The sequence below is a fragment of the Gekko japonicus genome, unplaced genomic scaffold (assembly GCF_001447785.1).
Source record: "Gekko japonicus isolate JY-2015 unplaced genomic scaffold, Gekko_japonicus_V1.1 scaffold972, whole genome shotgun sequence".
Taxonomy (NCBI): domain Eukaryota; kingdom Metazoa; phylum Chordata; class Lepidosauria; order Squamata; family Gekkonidae; genus Gekko; species Gekko japonicus.
The window spans coordinates 207,526-227,278 of record NW_015165266.1 but is presented as its reverse complement, the minus strand read 5'-3'; the positions used below and the strand labels follow the sequence as shown (position 1 = coordinate 227,278).

The 19,753-nt window shown below is 44.7% G+C and overlaps 1 protein-coding gene across 1 annotated transcript in view; it reads right to left on the bottom strand.

Annotated features, from left to right (window-relative positions):
- Nucleotides 1-17,100, bottom strand: part of GABRA6 (gamma-aminobutyric acid (GABA) A receptor, alpha 6) — an 83,128-nt gene extending 66,028 nt beyond the window's left edge. Inside the window, exons 1-8 of the mRNA XM_015410210.1 lie at nucleotides 17,063-17,100; nucleotides 16,751-16,890; nucleotides 16,164-16,278; nucleotides 14,055-14,228; nucleotides 13,878-13,960; nucleotides 9,722-9,865; nucleotides 5,248-5,400; nucleotides 3,283-3,542 (exon numbers count right to left, since the gene is read on the bottom strand). Of these exons, the coding sequence (XP_015265696.1) occupies nucleotides 3,283-3,542; nucleotides 5,248-5,400; nucleotides 9,722-9,865; nucleotides 13,878-13,960; nucleotides 14,055-14,228; nucleotides 16,164-16,278; nucleotides 16,751-16,890; nucleotides 17,063-17,100 (1,107 nt within the window). The remainder of the gene's footprint in view (nucleotides 1-3,282; nucleotides 3,543-5,247; nucleotides 5,401-9,721; nucleotides 9,866-13,877; nucleotides 13,961-14,054; nucleotides 14,229-16,163; nucleotides 16,279-16,750; nucleotides 16,891-17,062) is intronic.
- Nucleotides 17,101-19,753: the final 2,653 nt, after the last annotated feature.

Here is a 19,753-nt window from a genome sequence, read left to right as displayed (position 1 = left end):
GACCTTCACCAAACAGAAGCTGTCCCGAAAACTTTTCTGTGGACAGGTTTGATTTTGAAAGTGAGTCCACATTCCACTGCTTGAGCCATAGATTCCTTCTCACCACATTAGCTGCCTGAGATCCAGCAGAATATTGTAAGCTATCCTGAGAGGCATCTGCTGCAAACTGGGCTGCATCCTTTATTTTGAGCAGGGATCTCTTTAGGGTGAGTGGATCTGGTTCAGGATCCTGAAGCAGATTGTCAGATCAAATCACTATGGCACGTGAGAAATTTGAGAGAACTGCAGACGCTCTGATGGACAAGGATGCTGCTTCATGTGCTCTCTTTAGCACTGTCTCATTTTTCCTATCCACTGCATCTTTTAGTATATTGTCCCCATCTTTTGATAGGACCACTCCTGAGTGTAGTGCCACAACCGGAGCATCCACTAAAGGTGCCTTCAAGTCCTCCATGATCTTATCCAGAAGGTCATAAAAGCCTTTTGGCTATGGTTTGTAAGGTTGAACCAACCCCAGGAACAGCCCACTCCAACCTGATAACCTCCTCACATTTTTCAGGAAAAGGACATTTAATTGTTTATTTTGCTTCTTGAAGCCTCTGGTATCCAGGTCAGGAGTGGTCTTGGAGGTCTTTTGTATCTCTGTCTCTATGTTGTACTTAAGAGTTGAGCCCACCTTCTTAAGAAGTCTCTGAAAGTGCTAAAAGTCTGGTAGAGCTTTCCTTTGTGTCAGATTCCTCCCCAGACCATTCACCTTCCTCTGTCTGAGCCAGTGATTGTCACATAACTGAGGTATGGGGCCCCTTCCCCCTCTGAATTATATCTACTAGTCAGCCTCCTTGCTTTCTAGCTGTTGTCTCTTAGGGGGACGTGAAGACTGAGACCCATCATTATCTGGTTTCTTTTTACCAAAGGACCTCTTTTTTCCCCCAACCGACCCCTCTGCTGCAGTTCTGACTCTGCAGGGATAGCCTGTGGGAACCAGGCTGCCCTCCAGGTATTCCAGTCTGAAGGGAACTGACCAAACATAGTATGGGGAAAAGGCACGGCCCCCATACTTGCAGTGGTCATGGCAGCGGGTCCCACCATGGTGGAAAATGCTGGGATGAAAGGTGCCCCATAATAGGTTGCTCTGCTGAGCCTGGGGTCTTGAACCAGTGGGGAAGGATTACAGGTGTTTGGTGGGGCCGCAGGAAACTCACTGACAGTTGCTGCCATGGAACCTTCAGCCACACTCTTAACAGCTTGCCTCTCCTCCCCCTCCCTTTCTGGCTGCCCAGAGACCTCCGGGGCCGATAGGGATGTTAGTGGCACTGATCTGCTTAAGCTTAGGTGATTCCCCGAGGCCTCAGGGGCACCTGCCTGCTCTTCACCTCATCCTGACGCCAAGACAGCATCTTGCAGCCCTTTCCCTTTGCCCGAGACCTCGGGCAGGCATGGCTTGCCTTGATGAGGGACGCTTTTCCCTGAGGGTCCTGCGACCAGAACCCTTTTTGAAGACTTCGAGTCCATCTTTAACTTCTCCTTTTTATTTATTTATTTACTTACTTTGTGACTGAAGTAGAGAGTGGAGCTAGGCTCTAACAACCCTCCTGAAGTGGCAGGACTATCGAACTGGAGGGACACCCACGCTCTGTCCTACTGGGCATGCTCAAAAATTTGCATAGCCCTGCCTGGAGCAAGAGGAGGCGTGGCCTAACCAGTGTGGAGGCCTTCCCCCACTGAAGGAGAGTAAGTAACAAAATGTGTTGTTTCTAATCTGATATATATATATATATATAAAAGCCCTAACGTATTGGCACTTTCCAGCTCTCCCATTGGCTGTGCTGTGCACTCCATCAGCCATTGGCCCACTGACCACCACTCAAGAGTACTCGCATGCCATTGGTGGGTGCTAGGTTCGCTTTTCATTCCTGGCCACTGGTAGCCTGGCCACTGTTCCCTGTCAGAATGAACTGCCAAAATGGCTCTGTTCTGTTGTCTGCAGTTCAGTTGTGATACCGTGTTATACCACAGCCAGTGTGGCGTAGCAGTTAGCGCTTCAGAGCAGGGTCTGCCACTCCCAGGTTCTTGCTGTGGAAGCTGAGTTGGTGATTTTGTATCAGGCACAGACTTTCAGCCTAACCTACCTCACAGGGCTCTTGTGCAGACTGAAAGGGGGAGAGGAGATGCTTTGGTCCCCACTGAGGAGAAAAATTGTACTCTTCCTAGGTAGAGGCTGCAGGGAAGGGAGAGGAGCTGGTAAGCCAAAGTCAGAGGAGAAGATAAGGCAGGGTGATGGTTGGCTGGGAAGGAGATAGGTTTGCCACCTTCAGGTTGAGAAATTCCTGGAGATTTAAGGGGTGGAGCCTGGAGGAGGTGGGGTTTGAGGAGAGGAGGGAACTCAGACAGATACAATGCCATAGACTCCACCCTCCAAACCAGTCACTTTCTCCTGGGGAACCATTGTAGCCAATCTCCAGATGAGGGCTGGAGATCACTCAGAATTACATCTGCTCTTCAGATAGCATAGATTAGTTCCCCTGGAGAAAACGGTAAGCTCTGTGTCATTATACCCTGCTGAGGTCACCATAGCAAATTGATGCTGAGTGCCCAAGGCAGGGGCACCTGCCCAGAGCTTCTTTCTAGAGCTCGTATTTATTTCCACAACGGTCCTTATTCCTAGTAAGTAATGAGCTTCTAACCAACAGATGTTTGAAAGCAAGCAGAAGGTACAGCAGGATCTCTCACATTGTCACTGCCCTGCTGCTAAACCATTCTTCAGTTGTGTTTTTGTCATGAGGGTTGCACTCTTGAGTCTTTTTCTGGGCTGCCAACAGCACAGCCAAGCTTATGTGATGATGCCAAGTTTATTTAAAGTCTAATTTCCCCCTTTCCCCAATGACCCACTTATAGAATGCCAGAGTGCACTGATCCAAGAATAGCTAGCCAATGCACACTCTTGTTCCTTTGAACAGTCTTCTGTGATACAGACATTCAAGACTATATCTGTGAAACACTCTATTCTTACAGTGTTTTCTTCCACACAAATCGAAAAGGCTGAAAAATAATGCTGTAATAAAATGGGCACGGAACAAGGTTTTAACTAGCCATTTTAGAAATCCCTGGGCTTTCACTTTTTGTAGATCCAGCCACAACTTACTCGACTTCTGAATCAATGTGCCTTAGTTATGTAACCATTTCCAGACTAAGATCACTTTAACATTGTTCAGTTGTTTGGCATTCACTACTTTGACTGTCTCTTCCTATACAATGCTTATTATCAGAAATGTGAGCAATTACCGAGACTCTCTCATCCTCCGCCGGTATGGTAGCTGCAGAGAGGATGGCTGCTAGTGTGGCTGCCCTGGCTGCCTTCCTCATTGCTCTCTGACTCTGAAGATTGGTAAAGTAGTTGACAGCTGCAAACTCGATAAGTGCAGAGAAGACAAAGGCAAAGCACACAGCGATGAACCAATCCATGGCAGTAGCATAAGACACCTTGGGTAAAGAGTGCCGGGCACTGATACTCAGTGTGGTCATGGTTAGGACAGTAGTAATCCCTGAAAGAAACAGTGAAAAGGTTTATACCCTTTTTAGGCATGCAAGCAAACACTACCTGAGTATAACTCCCACACACTCTTCCAATCAGTTGGTTGTCTTACAGCTTGACCCTAGCCATGCTTTCTTGGAAGCAATCCTATTCATTTTCATAGGGCTTATTTCTACAAGTCTCTTTTGGACTACAAATGTACAGCATGACTGCAAATATGTTCAATCAGAGGTAAATTTTGTTATGCCCAATAGCACTTGCTCCCTGGTAATTGTGCATAGAACAGTAGCTATGTTGAGCAATCCTACGTATGTTTACTAGAAATAATGTCCATTGTTCAATGCCCAATCCTATCCATAATGATTCAGAAGTAACTCTTATTAATTTCAATGGGCCTTAAGCTCCAAATAAGAGCAGCATGCAAAAGACAACATGGTTTTTGTGTACAGCCGGATCCTCTACACATATACTTGGAAGTAAATCCAAGTGAATTCAGTGGGCTTTACTCCCAAATCATTGTACATAAAACTGCAGCCTTAAACTATACAACACTGGCTTAAGTAAGGAATAATCCATAGGTCTACCAAACTGGACAAGAAATGGGGTGGGTGGGAATATAGATACATAGATAACATATTAATTTAATATGAAAGCTCTTCAAGCTATTCATTCATTCAATCACTCTTCCTTTAATTAAAAACACTAACTTTGATCTCCATAGTAGCTTTTCAATACACTGAATGAATAACTGAACAAATAAACAAGGTCATAATAAAACAAATTAATAGCAGTATCGGGCTGTTTCCACACAGGGATTTTTCCCTCTGTGGACGACAGAAAGCTTTTGCTAGCAGTAGTTGAGTTCCATCTTGGCTGAGTTTCTCTCCCTCTCCATGCAGATACTATAAACCTTTGGGATGGCCAAAGGCACAAACCAAAGTGCTCTTGACCCTTTGGCTCTTTCTTGGGAGGAACTAGCCCAGGACATAATGTTGTTTTGTTTGGTTTATTTGTGCTGTATTTATTTGTAGTTATTGTTGTAAGCCACTTTGGGTCCCATCAGAGAGAAGAGGAGGGAAGGAGGGAAGGAAGGGAAACATGACTCATCTGGCGTCTGGTTCTCTCCCTTTACTCTTGACAAAATATTAACCTCATTTTTTTCTGAAGTAAAGGGATTGTAGGAGAGCTGCGGGTAGAGAGATGTTCCCCTACAGCCATCACAGGGAAGGGGGCAGAGCTAAGCTTAGCCTTCAAAATGGTAGAGCTAAGCTCCTTGTTTCTCTCCACCCTTTCAGGCATTTAAAGAGCATTTAGTCCCGTTCCCTGCCAAGGCACAGTATAGCGTTTCATTGCAGCTCAGTAGAAAAAGGGAGGGGGGTCTGGGCCTTGGAGGCCCCACTGAGATTGTGTCTGTGCTTTTGTGCAGGTAAAGTGAATACACATAAAGTGAACACACAGGCAATGTAGAGTGACAAATGAATCAATAGAACAATGTGATGTGGTATGGGGCCAAAACCATAACATGGCATATTTATTTATTATTTATTTATTTGTTTGATTTGTTTCCCGCCCTCCCTGCCAAGGCAGGCTCAGGGTGGCTTACATGCATTATGTTAAAACAACTAAAACACAGAATTAAATAAAATCACAACAGTATAGTAATAAAACATATCATAAAGTGCTAGTACATTCATAGATGATGGCGGCATTCATACCAAAAACAGTTCTAGCTGGAACAGACTCCTTATTGATCCAGAAAGAAACCTGTGAAAGGATGACTGTCATGATGCAAGGGGTATATATCTGTATCATGAAGTAGCCCATCTTCCTTTGTAAGTGGAAATAAACAGTCATTGTTACATATTCACCTGTTAGGAAACAAGTATATTAGTATTAACTTTGTCCATGTATTTATCTTTGTCCACGTATTAGAAAATCTTGGCATGTTTAAACAAACAAATAGACAAGTTTGCATGTACTCTACTTTAAGATTTCTATGCCTGGAAAAGCTGCATCCTGCAACTTGAGTAAATTTTGTAAATTGAAGAGATCTGCATATTTTCGTTTATTCCACATAATTTTGCAAATGTCCACGTTACACACAGCCCATTCTGATTTTCCTAGTCACTGGGGTATGGAAATGGAACCAGAATGGAAAACTTATCCAGCGACCATTCTGTCTACATATATAATCGCACAGGAATTTACTTTTTAAATGAAAACTTAAATGTTCAGGATATTAAAGACTGTGCATAATCTCACATTCTGCATTCTTTCTATGCCCCATGGTCTACAAGGACCTATTAATAGTTTTATTTGTTCCGATTTGTAGCCAAAGCAATCTCTAAAGGCTGATGGTAGAGTCTAGTTTCACACTCCCCTTATGAAACACTGTTTTCCTTAAGTCTGTGTTCTTCCCCCATAAATTAGCATTAACTGCTGTGTGGCTGCATAGCCCATATGGTGTAGTGGCTAAAGTGGCACACTAGATTCTAAGAGACCCAGGTTCGAAGCCCCACTCTACTGTGGAAGTTTGCTGGGTGAACTTAGACATACTCAGCCTGATCTACATCACAGGGTTGTTGTGATGATAAAACAGAGGGAAGGAGAACAACATAAGCTGCTTTGGGTCCTCACTGGGGAGAAAGGCAAGGTATAAATGAAGTAAATATAGCAAAAATAAAGAGTGTGACCAGGAGAGTCTAGGAATGTGCATTTGGATATTAACTAATCAAAATAAAATCTATTCCATCGGGGGGGGGCATGGTGGCTGAGCTTCTGGCTGGCTGCATCCCTTCCAGCTCCTGCTATTCCCATGGAAAAATTAGACTTCTGCTTCCAGAAAATACAGCCAAGTTTGGAACAAATACCAATGCCAGCTATGGGAAGGACCAGAGCAAAGAAAGGTACTAAAAATCCTCCTTATAGACCTCCAAAAAAGAGTAATACTGAACTTGAACACAGATGATTCAAACCTAGAGACATCTCTGTTAGAGGAAACAAGAGGTGGACCCGCGATACTCACGGGAGGTTGGGGAGGCAGAGCTGACATTTTGCAAATCCACTCTGCACATACCTGGGTTACAGTTATTCCATTCTGCCTCTTTTCTCCTCCCCGCAAATCGCCTCAGCTCGGCCCGCCGCCCCTCCACCACTCACTGCTTGTTCGGGGCCGCCATCTTGGCAGGCGGGGAGGCGCTCCGTCACTCACGCCTCCCTCAGGTGGGGCCTCGCCAGGGGATTCAGCGTGCTGGAGCTTGGAAGGAGGGACCGAGGGTGGCCGCGGGAGGGGGCTGCGCCTTCCCGACTCCCCTGGTAAGTTGTGGGGGTGTGTAGCTTTGGGAGGCCGGCCTTCCACGAGGGAGAAGAGGCCTTCTTGCTCGCTCGCCTGCCTGGGCGCTTTGCCCTGGGCGCTTTCAGCATGTGCAAAAAATCAAAAGAAGGGGGTGCTGTGATCTGGCCCAAAGGTTTTTAAATCATTTTCTAACATTTTTAGCAGGAAGGAAACTTGGCAGCTGGCAACAGAGGCCACGCACCACCCCATCTCTTCCCCCCGCCTGCCAGCTGAGCAGAAAGGGGGTTTAAAAACCCCTCTCTGCTCAGTTGACCAGTGGGGGAAGAGAGGGGGTGACCACATGGCCTCTGTTGCCGGGCACCAAGCCTTCTTCCTGCTAGCAAGCACGGAGAAGACTCGGCCTGGACAGTAACAAGGTGGCCCCACCGCCTTCCTCCCCCCCCCCCCCCCCGGCTCCGAAGCGATCACTGGCTGAGCTGCTCGTCTCCCTCGCGGCTGTTTCTCCTCCCCCCCTCCCGGCTCGCCGCTTACCTTCCCAGTAGTGCCGGCGTCTGCGGCGGTCGCAGAGCGTTCCCTGCGCATGCGCAGGGGACGCTCTGTGAGTTTCGGGGGGATTTAAACACACACACACACACGAAGTTTTTTTTCAAGATTTAGGATTTTTGTGCACACGTGGGGACCACACACACACACACACACACACTTAATAAAATATCAATTTTAAAAAATCTATTCAATCCTTTTATATAATTAGTCCAACTTATCCAATCATTAATATGTTGATGTTCAGTAACTTCAGAAATGGCCATTTATTTCTGTGCTTTGGTGTATGCCTTTTTGCACCTGCCTCAAGTGAAGATAGTGGGAACAACAGTAAAACAAAGGATTGACTCAGCAGGTATTCTAATTGACAGGGGTATCTTCCAGTCAAAAGAGTTCACAAATTTTGCACCAAAAGAGGATCATTCATTTCTATGCACAACACCTTCACTTCAGAAGGGCTTTCGGGAACTATATGAGCTTTGTTTGCTTGCTCTTTTGTTCCCTGCACTGCTGCTCTATTTGCACTGCCCAGGAAAATCCTTTCCTTCTATCTTTGGAATGTGGATGCTGGGCAGGATAATGGCACAGGTTCCACCATCATAGACAGTTTACCTGCTGGGGCCAGGTGCAAACATTTGCTTAAAGTCCCAGGAGTCAGGCAGCTGCAACCTGTGTTGGGACTAGAAGTGGAGACTAGGTCATGCTACACAGTCCCACCACCTCCTGCAGGAGACAAGGGCAATTGTGCAGCTATATTCTCAGGCCAGCTGCCTGTTGCTGAGCAAAATGGGAGGGGAAAAAGAAACACATGCTTCCACTACCCCAGTGTAAAGCAGGGCCAAATTGGATGAAGCACCAGAGACCTGCCATGATAAAGGATCTGAGATCTCTTTCTCTCTCCCTGTCTTCACGAGAGATCAGTGCAGTAACTTTTCTTGGATTTCTCTCTTTTTTAATTTTGTATAAAAGAAGTGGAACTTTTCTCATCTCCCTTCCCCTCAGCTGCTGTTAACTCCAACAGGTGGAAATGTCAGGCAATATCCCATTCATTATGCAAACAAATCAGAAAGAGGGAGATCTACTTTGAAATAAATCAGAGCATGCAGGCAAGGGGAACTAAACCCTAAACCCCACCCTGCCTTAGTCTGGAGCCTGAAGCATTTGTTGCCCCAGCTAAGCTCCACTACCAAAAGTCTTCTGAGATAGAAACCAATAAGGTAAGGGGGAGGAGAGTTTGACAGAATGCTCTGGTTTTGTTCAGAAATAGACACCTGCCAGCCTTACTTGAGTAGCTAGGAAAAAATGAAAAGCCATCACATGCAAATTCACACCTCCCTGTGCAAGTAAGAAATGTATAGTTCTCTATAGAACAGAGATTCTTTTTCCCATGTGCATGGACTTTGGGAATAGAAACCCTTTAGATAAGGGATACAGTTCCTGAGAATGTCATTCCAATCCGGGGGGGGGGGGGGGGGTAGATCAAGAAATTTATTTCCCGTTAAAATGAATGAAACCAAAAAAAATGGAAAAAAATAATTCAAACACATCTAATAATTATGACAACGTATACGATTATTTTCAAAATAAACTAAAAACAAATGAAAGTTACATTTCCCTAGGACTGGCAAGAGTGCTGAGAAATCCTCATAAAGCCTTCCTAACATTTTCCATCGGGCTATCAAGTCATAGGTTGGTTGGTTGTGTGCATACATGTGTGTGGAAAGCACCATGCTGCAAATCAGTCTCCAAGAGGAAGTCAGTAGAACTTTTCCAACACTTTTAGACCTGTGAAGTACTTTTTGCATAATGTCAGAAATCTGGATGTCAATTGTTTCAATGGTCATTTTAATTGTGTTTGGGATATCTGGAGTGTGTTATTTTATTCTAGTTTTAATGGGAAATGTTTGTTAACTATTTTGTAAAGGTAGGGTAAAGGTAAAGGTTCCCTTGCTCGAAAGCCAGTCGAATCCGACTCTAGGGTTGCGGTGCTCATCTCCGTTTCAAAGCCGAAGAGCCAGCGCTGTCCGAAGACGTTTCTGTGGTCATGTGGCCGGCATGACTAAACACCAAGGCGCACGGAACGCTGTTGCCTTCCCACCGAAGTGGTCCCTATTTATCTACTTGCAATTTCTTGCTTTCGAACTGCTAGGTTGGCAGGAGCTGGAACTAGAGACAGGAGCTCACCCTGTCTTGCGGCACCCGGGTCTTGAACCGCTGAACTACTGACCTTCCACAGCCTGCAGTTCAGCGTTTTAACCACTTGAGCCACCGCAGCTTCCAAGGTAGGGTACAAATGCTTAATTAAATAAACAAACAAACAAATATTAACACTCCTCATGCAGTTATCTTACCTGTATTGGATTTAATTGTTTCACTAGAAACTGTTTGTCCTATAAGATCATACTGGAGAAGACTGGAAGACTCTTGTGGTACTTCCACAGAATGGAGTGGTCCTTTTTTCCAGGTATAAATCATCTCACTTTTAGGATAAGCATCTAAGTTAGGAAGAGAGGGGTGAAATCGGAAGTATTCATTACATTTAACTTTCAGTACCAAAATAAGCTTCAAATCTACACTTGTTGGTAGGTGTTTCTTGAACATGCAGAGTGGTGTGATCCCTGCTCCATGCAGTGTTCTCAAAAACACACTGTCCCAGAAATAATATCCGCCAGGTCAATTTGCAAAGGTTCAGAATGGGACTTGGGTTTCTGGAGCACCATATTAGAACTGAAATACAACTCTTTCCATGGGCTCAGGTGGGCTTCTCTTGGGCCTTTTGAAAAAGACGGGGTATAAATGAATTAAATAACTAATAAATACTATCAGATATTCCATTGGCTAAAGTGAAGGAGAATAGTTCAAACATTTTAAATTCCTCCAGCAATCCATTTTGCACACTGAAATTTAGGTCTCTGTTAAGATCTATGGTTGGCCTACGTAAGGTTACAGGTTCCTTTTCGGAGTATTGTCCCAGTGAGTTACTAAGTCAAAGGTTCTTCTTTTCAAATGTTACTAAGTCAAAGGTTCTTCTTTTCAATAAAAAAGAGGGATAAAGAAGTACAAGTGTTCAGTAGCAGGTCAATCCATGGAGCAAGTGGACCATTTCAAATATCTAGGAGTTATTTTTTCAAGCAAGTCTTTCTTGGAAAGTGCCCTTGAACTCTGTTGTAAGAGTAGCTATGAGTATTGGGAAGGCCATCTCAAGATTTTATTACTCCTCTGGTGGCCAATATGTTTGCTCCCTTGAACATATGAAGCTCCCTTATACTGAATCAAACCCTTGGTCCATCAAAGTCACTATTGTCTACTCTGACTGACAGCAGTTCCCCAGGGTTCCAGGCAGAGAGAGCTCTTTCGTATCACCTATTGCCTGGCCCTTTTTTAAATGGAGATGCCAGTGACTGAACCTGGAACCTACTGTATGCAAAGCAGATGCTCTACCACCAAGCCACAGCTCCTCCCCTGTTCCTACAGCAGTTAAAGTATTTAATGCTAAAGTCTCTGGACAGATGTTATATGCTGCCGGGGTTTGGATCAGAGCAGTAACAGACAATGTCAATAGACCACTATTAAGATTCCTATATAATATTTTGAGAATCCCTCCATGTGTGAACAGAAAAGCTCTGAGAGCCAAAGTTACAGAGATGTCCTTTGAAGCAAAGGCCTGGGGCAGAGCATTCAATCTGAAAATTGAAGTCATTGCACTGGCTTCCAATAGCATTCCGGATTCACTTCAAGGTGCTGGTTTTGACCTTTAAATCCCTAAATGGTCTGGGGCCTGCCTACCTGAGGGACCGCCTTTCCCCATATGTTCCCCCAAGAGTACTGCGATCCGGAACGCAAAACTGTCTGCCTCCCCCCCCCCCCAGGACTAGGGATGTCAGGTTAGCGGTAACTAGGATCAGGGCGTTCTCCCTGGTGGCGCCAACGCTGTGGAACAAGCTCCCTCATGAGATTAGAGCTCTACGGGACTTCCAGCAGTTCCATAGAGCCGTTAAAACGGAACTGTTTCGCCAGGCATTTCAATAAGAACTGATTACGCCGGTGGTGTCGCACTAGCACTTTATCATAGGATGGATTAGCTGGGATTTTATGGAACTGTATTTTATATTTTGTAATTCTTGGTTTTAACCAAATGTTGGTTTTAAATTGCTTGTAAGCCGCCCTGAGCCACTTTGGTGGGAGGGCGGGGTAGAAATGTAATAAATAAATAAATAAAATAAAATTAGGATCCTAAAATCAAATCCAGAATCAAGCGTACTTGGACTAGTCAAGTCGGACCATCATACAAGTGACTGGGACAGATTACTGGATCACAAATTATCATGTTTGGGCATTGCCCATGATGTGACAGAAACAATGAGTAGAGAAGAATTGATCCAGCTCATTATAAGATGTCTGAGGGACTTTGATTATGAGAGGACAAGCAGGAACGCATGAAAAACTCACAGGAATATTCCCTCACTAATTCTATGTTTGAGTCTATGTCCCAGAAAAGAACTTGAAGCACAGTGAATGCTTTTCACATATTATACAGCTGCCACTTCAGTTTCCCTCCTTGGCTTGTAAGTGCATCTGTTGCACACTCACCTTTCTCTCTCTCCTTAGTCACTAGCCCTGTTTAGTTTCCAAGATCTGACACAATCGGCCTAGCCTGGGCTATCCAGGTCAGGGCAATCATTGACTAAGGAGGTCTAAAGCCTAGAATTCCATCTAGTCATGATCTTATATTTTCCCTTCAGGTTGGATAGGGAATCCTGAACTGAGATGAGAAAAGCCTGTTTTCACTTCCTAATGTGAATTCCATGCAACAGCTATCCTAAGCTTGAGACCTGACGTACAACAGCTTGCACTCCTAACGGACAGTTCCAGGATTTAATAAAAGCCATGGGAGGATAGCTTGCCAAGTTTCTGTCTCCCCACTACTTTTTCCTGGTGTAGTACACTTCCAGGCTACTGGTTTGGCTGAGTAAAGGAGAACAGAAGGAGGAGATGTTCACTCCTTTCCTCCACACTGAGCAAATATCTATCCAAGAGTAAAGTCTGCCAAATCAGGCAGGTATTGTTCCCAAGAATAGCTGGCTCTCACCAAGTGATTTGCCCAATATGTCAATGAATACCATGTAAATGTGCAGCACTGATTGTAGCTTGGGTTGCAATAAGCTTTTCATCCTTATGCTACATTTGATTTTTAAAAACAGGGTATCAGAAACATTTTATTCTCTCCCTAAAGTGAGCATGCAATTTATTGCTCTATCTAAATATAGGAGAGGGAGTCCTGGAGCAACTGGGACAGGAGTAATGTTTTCTGCCTTCACAGGCCTACAGTTCTCAAGGCTATCTATAAAGTACAATTTAATACTACCTTTCCTCTAGGAAGCGCAAGACAGCAGCCATTAGTTCTCCCTTCCCCATTTTAGCATCACAACTATTCTATGAAGTAGGTTAGTTCAAAGTAGGTTAGTTCAAGAGAATGCAGATGACCCAAGGCGAGCTCCATGGCAGTGTGTGGATTTGAACCCAGGTCTCTCAGATCCTTTTGTTGTTGTTCAGTCGCACAGTCGAGTCCGACTCTTCGCGACCCCATGGACCAGATCCTACTCCTATACTTTAACTACTACTGGCTCATGCAACACCATGATCCATAATCTGGATTCTTTTTCCATCTTTCTAAATAGTAGGGGAGACAGAAGGGTCACAAACTAAGCACATATCTGAGTTGAACCACTCAACACTTAAAAGCCCTCCAGATTGAGAATTCTAACTGCTTAGACAAACACCTGATTTTTCTAATTATATTGATTTTTTAAAAATTTCTACTATATTAAGAATTTTTTTCAGCCAAACCACAGACTTCTGTCCACTTTTGGGCAAAGAAACTAAGTTGCTGTATCCCCTGGAGTTCAATACACTAGTCTGCAATGGGCATTCACCCAAGAGAGATGAAAAATAATAAAAAGCACATAAGATATTCCCTGTATATGGAAGGATCAAGTCTTCAGCCCTTTGCTTTACTTGGGAGTAAATCCCATTAAAATCAGAGGGACTTACTTGTGGGACCATGAATAGGCTCAGGCTGCCTATAGAATATGAGATAAAATAGTTTGGGGAAAGGTACAATTTAGTGTTGTATTCCTTAACCAGAATTCTCCTGACTTGCAAATGTCTTTGCTTGTATTCCTCTTTCTGGCTGCATAATCCACCTTTGACTTTGTTAGACTGTTTCTCTGCTATGGCATGTATTCCATTTGGTTGTATTAGACCCTCTGGACCTCCAGATATAACCCTTTCATTTGGATTCTGTTTAGAGGAGGGGGTATTCTCTGGAGGAAGGCATGACTTCATTCTCATGCTTTCTAGGTGTCATTTTCTATTCCAAATGTGCTATTTTTAAAATTCACACTTCACAACATCAAAGGGGTTTTTTGCACATAAAGAACTTCTTTGCACTTACAAATTACTAAGGCTCAGTTTTTACAGAAAGATATGAACTGGCTGCAGACTTACAGCTCCCAAATTTCAGTGGACAAGCATGCCCATCCATAGGGAAGTTTACCAGTCGCATTGGACAGTCTGCATTAATGGTAAGTCTGAGAAAAAAGAAAGCAGAATCAGACTAAATGGAATCATCACCAGAGGAACAAAAAAATAAATGTGAAATGACAAATTAGAGCGAGACCTTACCTCATTGTATATAGAACTGTCCCATTCTGCATTATCCTGAAAAGTTTGTTAGGGGTCGTCATATTGTGAGCAATGGACTTTTTGCCATTTCTAAAAAAGGTATCTGGGGTCCAGATTTTATTGACCATCAGATTGTTCAGTCTCAGAATTTCAGTGGGCCCACCAAATTTCAACCTCTCATCAATCCAGGTTTGCCGGAAAAAAACATCCATTGTATATTCCTAGAGGAAAACAAGCCAATCCACAATCAGAACCAAACAGCATTCATGGTTGCTCAAGCTTACCTACATGTTAACCACATTTAATTTACTACTTAGACCTATCTCCCTTAAGTAGTTACTAAAAAGGAATTGGCCTATGGAAAAAAGAACACTACACATACCACGACATGTTTAGTTCCAAATCAATCAACAAACAGTTTATCTTCCTTCACTATAAGGGAAATGTTTTTATTCCTAAAACAGAATGTAATTCCTGATTAGCACTATTGATATAATATAAGGTGTGAAGTGAGCACAGGTTTTACTTTTGTGGGAGGCTAAAAGTTCGCCCAGAGAAGAAACTGAAGAAGTGGGTGGGATGAGATTTAGTGGGGGATTTTTATTTTTGCAATGACAATAGGAAGGAAGTTTCATAGGACTGGACTACATGCAAAGATAAGCAGGACCAAGATACCTTTTTGATCATCCCTTTTCTTGCAAATATCATTGTGGAGCTGTTAGTGTTTCTTGGGACAAGGTAGGCTGCAGCTATTAAAGAACTAAACTGGCTACAGATACAGAAAATTTTATTTCAGTGATTCTTAATCCTTTAATACATCCACTCATTTGCACCCCCAAAGCCTTACTAACTTCTTTGGCACTGAATTATTATACATTGAATGATTTGATGTATCTTCATCCTGTCTTTCCTCTGAGGACCTCACTGTGGCATACCTGGCTTTTCCTTTCTCCATTTTGTCCTCACTACAACCTTGTGGGGTAGGTTAAGACTGACAGAGGGTGATTAACCCAAGGTCACAAGTACGTTACATGACAAGCAAAGATTTGAACCTGGGTCTCTAGGATCCACTGGAAAGTTATAGCAAGTTTTGAATACACTGCTGCACAGTTTGCAAGGATCTGCCAGAAGTCTTTATAGTTAAAAAGCCCTTCGAGCCTTTTGGAGTATAGACAAAAAACTAAAGACCAGAATTTAGATTTAAATCACTTAAATGACTAAGTGAAGTATGTGCCATGGAGTCACAAACAACTCATGGGAACCCCATGAAGTTCCACCTAGTGGGGTTTTCAAGGCAAGAGATGAGCAGAGGTGGTTTGCCATTGCTTGTCTCTGTGTAGAGATTCTGGACTTCCTTGCTGGATGATCTCCCATCCAAATACTAACTGTGATCAACCCTGCTTAATTTCCAAGCTCTGACAAGATTGGGCTACTAGAGCTCCCACCATATTTATTTATCCAGCAGGAAGTCCCAGGATTTCAGTGGGGATGGCAGCTATGATCAGGATTCTCTCTTCCTTTACACCAGAACCCAAAGCTAACGTGAAATCTTATCCAGATTCCAGCATGAAAGGGGTGTGTGTGTGCTTACAGTCACTCCATCTACAAAAAACACAATGACTCAAGCCCACTTCCCTAACTGCCGGTTGCCATCTGCTCTTCCACTGAGTAAAGGAAATACTCTGAGTGCTTCAACTTGGCTAAATTTTACTTCAGTTCTGCGACTCAGAATGCCTCCTTGATGCCAACAGGAGGCCTGCCTTTCCAGCCTTGGGAGCACCACGCTGCAAGGACTGAGAGAAAAGGGGGGAAGTGGCATGGTGAGGAGAGGGTTCACCTTGGCGACCTGCTTGAAACTCAAGATGCCCCAAAGTAAATTCTCCAAGAAGCCTCGCTTGGTCCTTTCACTGGCGGTCTCTCTCTCTGCGGCCCCAGCCAGCAAAGCAGCACCAGATCCCTCCGAGGCAGAGATTGCCAAGAAGATTACAGCGAGTAATCTGCTCTAATGACAGTCCACTCAGATGCTACCGTAATGAATCCTGCAAAACAGGGGCGGGGGGGGTCAGATTGTTCAGTCTCAGAATTTCAGTGGGCCCACCAAATTTCAACCTCTCATCAATCCAGGTTTGCCGGAAAAAAACATCCATTGTATATTCCATTTCCACATCTGATACGGGACCAAAGCTGGTTACATAGATGTCTGTCTTGACTTCCGTCACAGCTCCTGGAATGCAGTTCAGTTTGCGAGAAAGAGAATCCAAGAGGTTGATGATAATGAATGCACTTCTACCAGCACTTCTGCAAACTTTATCCTGCTTCTACCCACAGAATCGCCTCTGCAACTTCACAGCACTTCGTGCTCACTTCGCTAGCAAACAATGCGCACAAACGTGAAAGATGTGGGGCGACTCAGCAGGCCAGCCCCGGAGGCAAAGAGCGATGCGATCCCCAACTACGGACGGCGAGGGCTGAACCCAGCCAGGTCTACTCGGAAGCAAGCCTTACTGAGGGCCTAGACATGTTTATTCGTTCGTCTCCCTAACAGTTTATTCGTTCGCTGCCTCCCTAACAATCTTACTTCTATATAACTAAGTAGGATTTATGATACATGGGGAGAGGTAGATCAGGCCGGGTTAGATTCTCCAGGTTCCCTTTCAAACGGGTAAAAAAAGGGGAAAGAATAGAAGAGAAAGCACCTGGGTTGCCTCGGCCTCCAAAACCGGGTCGGAGCCGATTGTCGTAACCCTCCAAAAGTTTGTCGAGGATCCGGGTGATGCTTTCGGAGTACAGGGCGCCCTCGCCGGCGGGAAAGTCCACCGCTAGCAACTCGTCGAGGCTGCAAGCACAAGGACAAGGATCCAGAGACCAAACCAGTTCCCCCTTCCCATCCCATCCTAGAAAAGTTGCTTCCTTCTCCATCAACAAGCACGCCTCCCGTTTCCTGTCCCGCCCAGCCAACCAGGAGAGCCTCCCCACCGACCTCTCAGCGCGCCACAGTTAGGACTTACCAGAAAGTGAAGCACGCCCAAGACAGCCACCAAGCCATGCCTGCACGTTGCCCCCAAGCCCCTGACGCCCTCCCGGTTAACTGGAGCCCGCCTCGGAGCCCATCTTCCTTTCGTCCTTCCCCCCTCTGCTTACTCAGTCCAACTACGGCTCTAGGGAAGTGCAGATGGGCAAATGGACGTGGCCCCACCTTCCCGGGTCGCCTCTTCCCCTCCTCCTGCTCCTCCGGAGAGTGGCGACTGATTCCCCCCCACAGTCCTCCAGCCTCATCTGAGTGCTTCGGTTGTGGAATTACAGTTTGAAGGGACGGTGCCCGGTCGGAGAGCAGTGACAATAATCGAATAAGGCATTAGGGGAGATTAAAATGAAGAAATCCACTGCTAGTTTTGGCATGGAATTAGCAGGGACCCGTTAGGAAATCTGGAAAAGCACTGGCATCTTGCTGATAGAGATTATGTTCGAAATGGCCTCAGCTTTTATTATTTTATGGTTCACAGAGAGATTATTATGCAGCCTGTGCATGATTAGGACCCCCCCTCCCCTTAAAATCTTTCATTTGCCCAGTTTGCTGTTTTCTTCCCTAAACTGTAACCAGGCCTTTCATTGTACTTAGCTGCACTAACCATATTCCCCAGTAATTTATGTAGTTATTCCCGAGCACACATGCAAATATTTTTAAAGACTTCCTGACCTCTATCTGGACCTGGACCATAACACCACATTGTGAAGTGTTCACTGAACTATTTATTTTATCTTGTTGTGCCCTAAATAGTCTGGGACCAGCATATCTTCAGGACCACCTTTCCTGGTATATCCCCCAAAGAGTTTTACGCTCTAGTGATGAAGAAGAAGAAAAAGAGATTGGATATATACCCCGCCCTTCACTACCCAAAGGAGTCTCAGAGGGGCTTACAAACTCCCTTCCCTTCCCCTCCCCACAACAGACACCCTGTGAGGTGGGTGGGGCTGAGAGAACTCTGACACAAAATGCTTTTTTTTCCAAGGACAGCTGTGCCAGAGCTTGTGACTGACCCAAGGTCACATCAGCAGGTGCAAGTGGAAGAGTGGGGAATCAAACCCGGTTCTCCCAGATTAGAGTCCGCACACTTAACCACTACACCAAACTGGCTCTCTGCTGCTGATCCCTGGCCCAAAGAGCATCCAGCTGTCCTCAACCAGAGCAATGGCCTTTTCAGCCCTGGCTCCAACCTGGTGGAACACTCTTCTGGGAGAGATCAGGGCCCTGTGGGACTTGTTAGGGTTCCACAGGACCTTTAAAACAGAGTTGTTCCACTGGGCTTATGGCTGAGAGCAGCTACAGGCTCCATCTTGACAGGTTCCATCTCAGATTGTCCCCCCCCCCTTTTATGTATGTATTTATTTGGATTTTTCAACTGCCCTTCCCCAGCAAGTCAGTCTCATAACATGTACAACATAGTCAGAAAACATCAATTGAGAACAGATTAAAACCAGTAACAAACAGAAAGCAAGTGGAGATGGTGCAAGAAAAACCAGTAACCCACTATCTCATGGGAGGGGGGTGGGAGTACCAGGATGAAACCATCGTGGAAATTTTGACACTTCTCGTTGCCATCTATTCAAGACCTCAATTTCTTTCAGTATTGGGATAGTTTGGAACAAAAACATCAACTGTGGTAAAACATTCATTTTAACCACTGAAATTCTTCCCAATAAAGATAAATTCATATTGTCCTATTTCTTGAGGTCCTGCAATATTTTGGGACCGCCAATAGATTTTGATCTGTAGAGCACAACCAGGAGAGGCAGTCCCTTTCTCCCCTTCCCTTCCCCTTTCCTTCTTATCGTACAGTCATAGATTACTCCCTCCTGAGATTTTACACCATCTTTTAGTTGTATAGCTGGTTATATTCAATATGTATTTTATTCATTATGTATTTACTATAATTATGTGGATTTATATATTAGAATTATAATGTTTTCATGGTTGAATGCTTTTATAGATGACTTGGAGTAAGGCCCGTTGTGGGAAGAAATACAACGAACTCTAGAAGGAAGCTACAGGTGAGTGTCCCAGCTGTGGCTAGTGGGGCGGCAGACGGAAGGGGAAAATAGAGGGAGGCAAGCCATGTTTATTTCCTTCTGCTTTGCTATAAGGCAGGGTTGCCTCAAGTCATTTTGCTGCCCTGTGGTTAGTATGGGAGGACAGCCTCATGGTAACAGGTATGGTTCCCTCCACCCCTGACTTATGCTGATTTGGGGTTGTGCAGTGGCAGCTAAGGTAGAAAAGCACCTTCTCCTATGCCATGTCTTCTGGATTCCAAGGGTCTGGAAAGCAGTTCCATAGCCAGTTACAGGGTTACCAACTCTGGGTTGGGAAATACCTGTAGATTTGAGGGGTAGAGCCTGGGGAGGGAAGGGGTAAGGAGGGACCTCAGCAGGGTATAATGCCATAGAATCCACTGCCCAAAGCAGCCATTGTCTCCAGGAGAACTGATCTTGGTCATCTGGAGATCAGTTGTAATAGCTGGGAAATTTTCTGTACGGGAAATGAGGTGCTGTGGCTGGGGAACACCGTGATTTCTGGGAGATCTCCAGGGCCCACAGGGAGATTGGCAACTCCAGTGACCATTTAAGGTAAGATTGGGATATACATTTTACCTCAGGACACATTCAATGACTCCCAACAGCAAACTGTTTAGAATGTTAGAGGC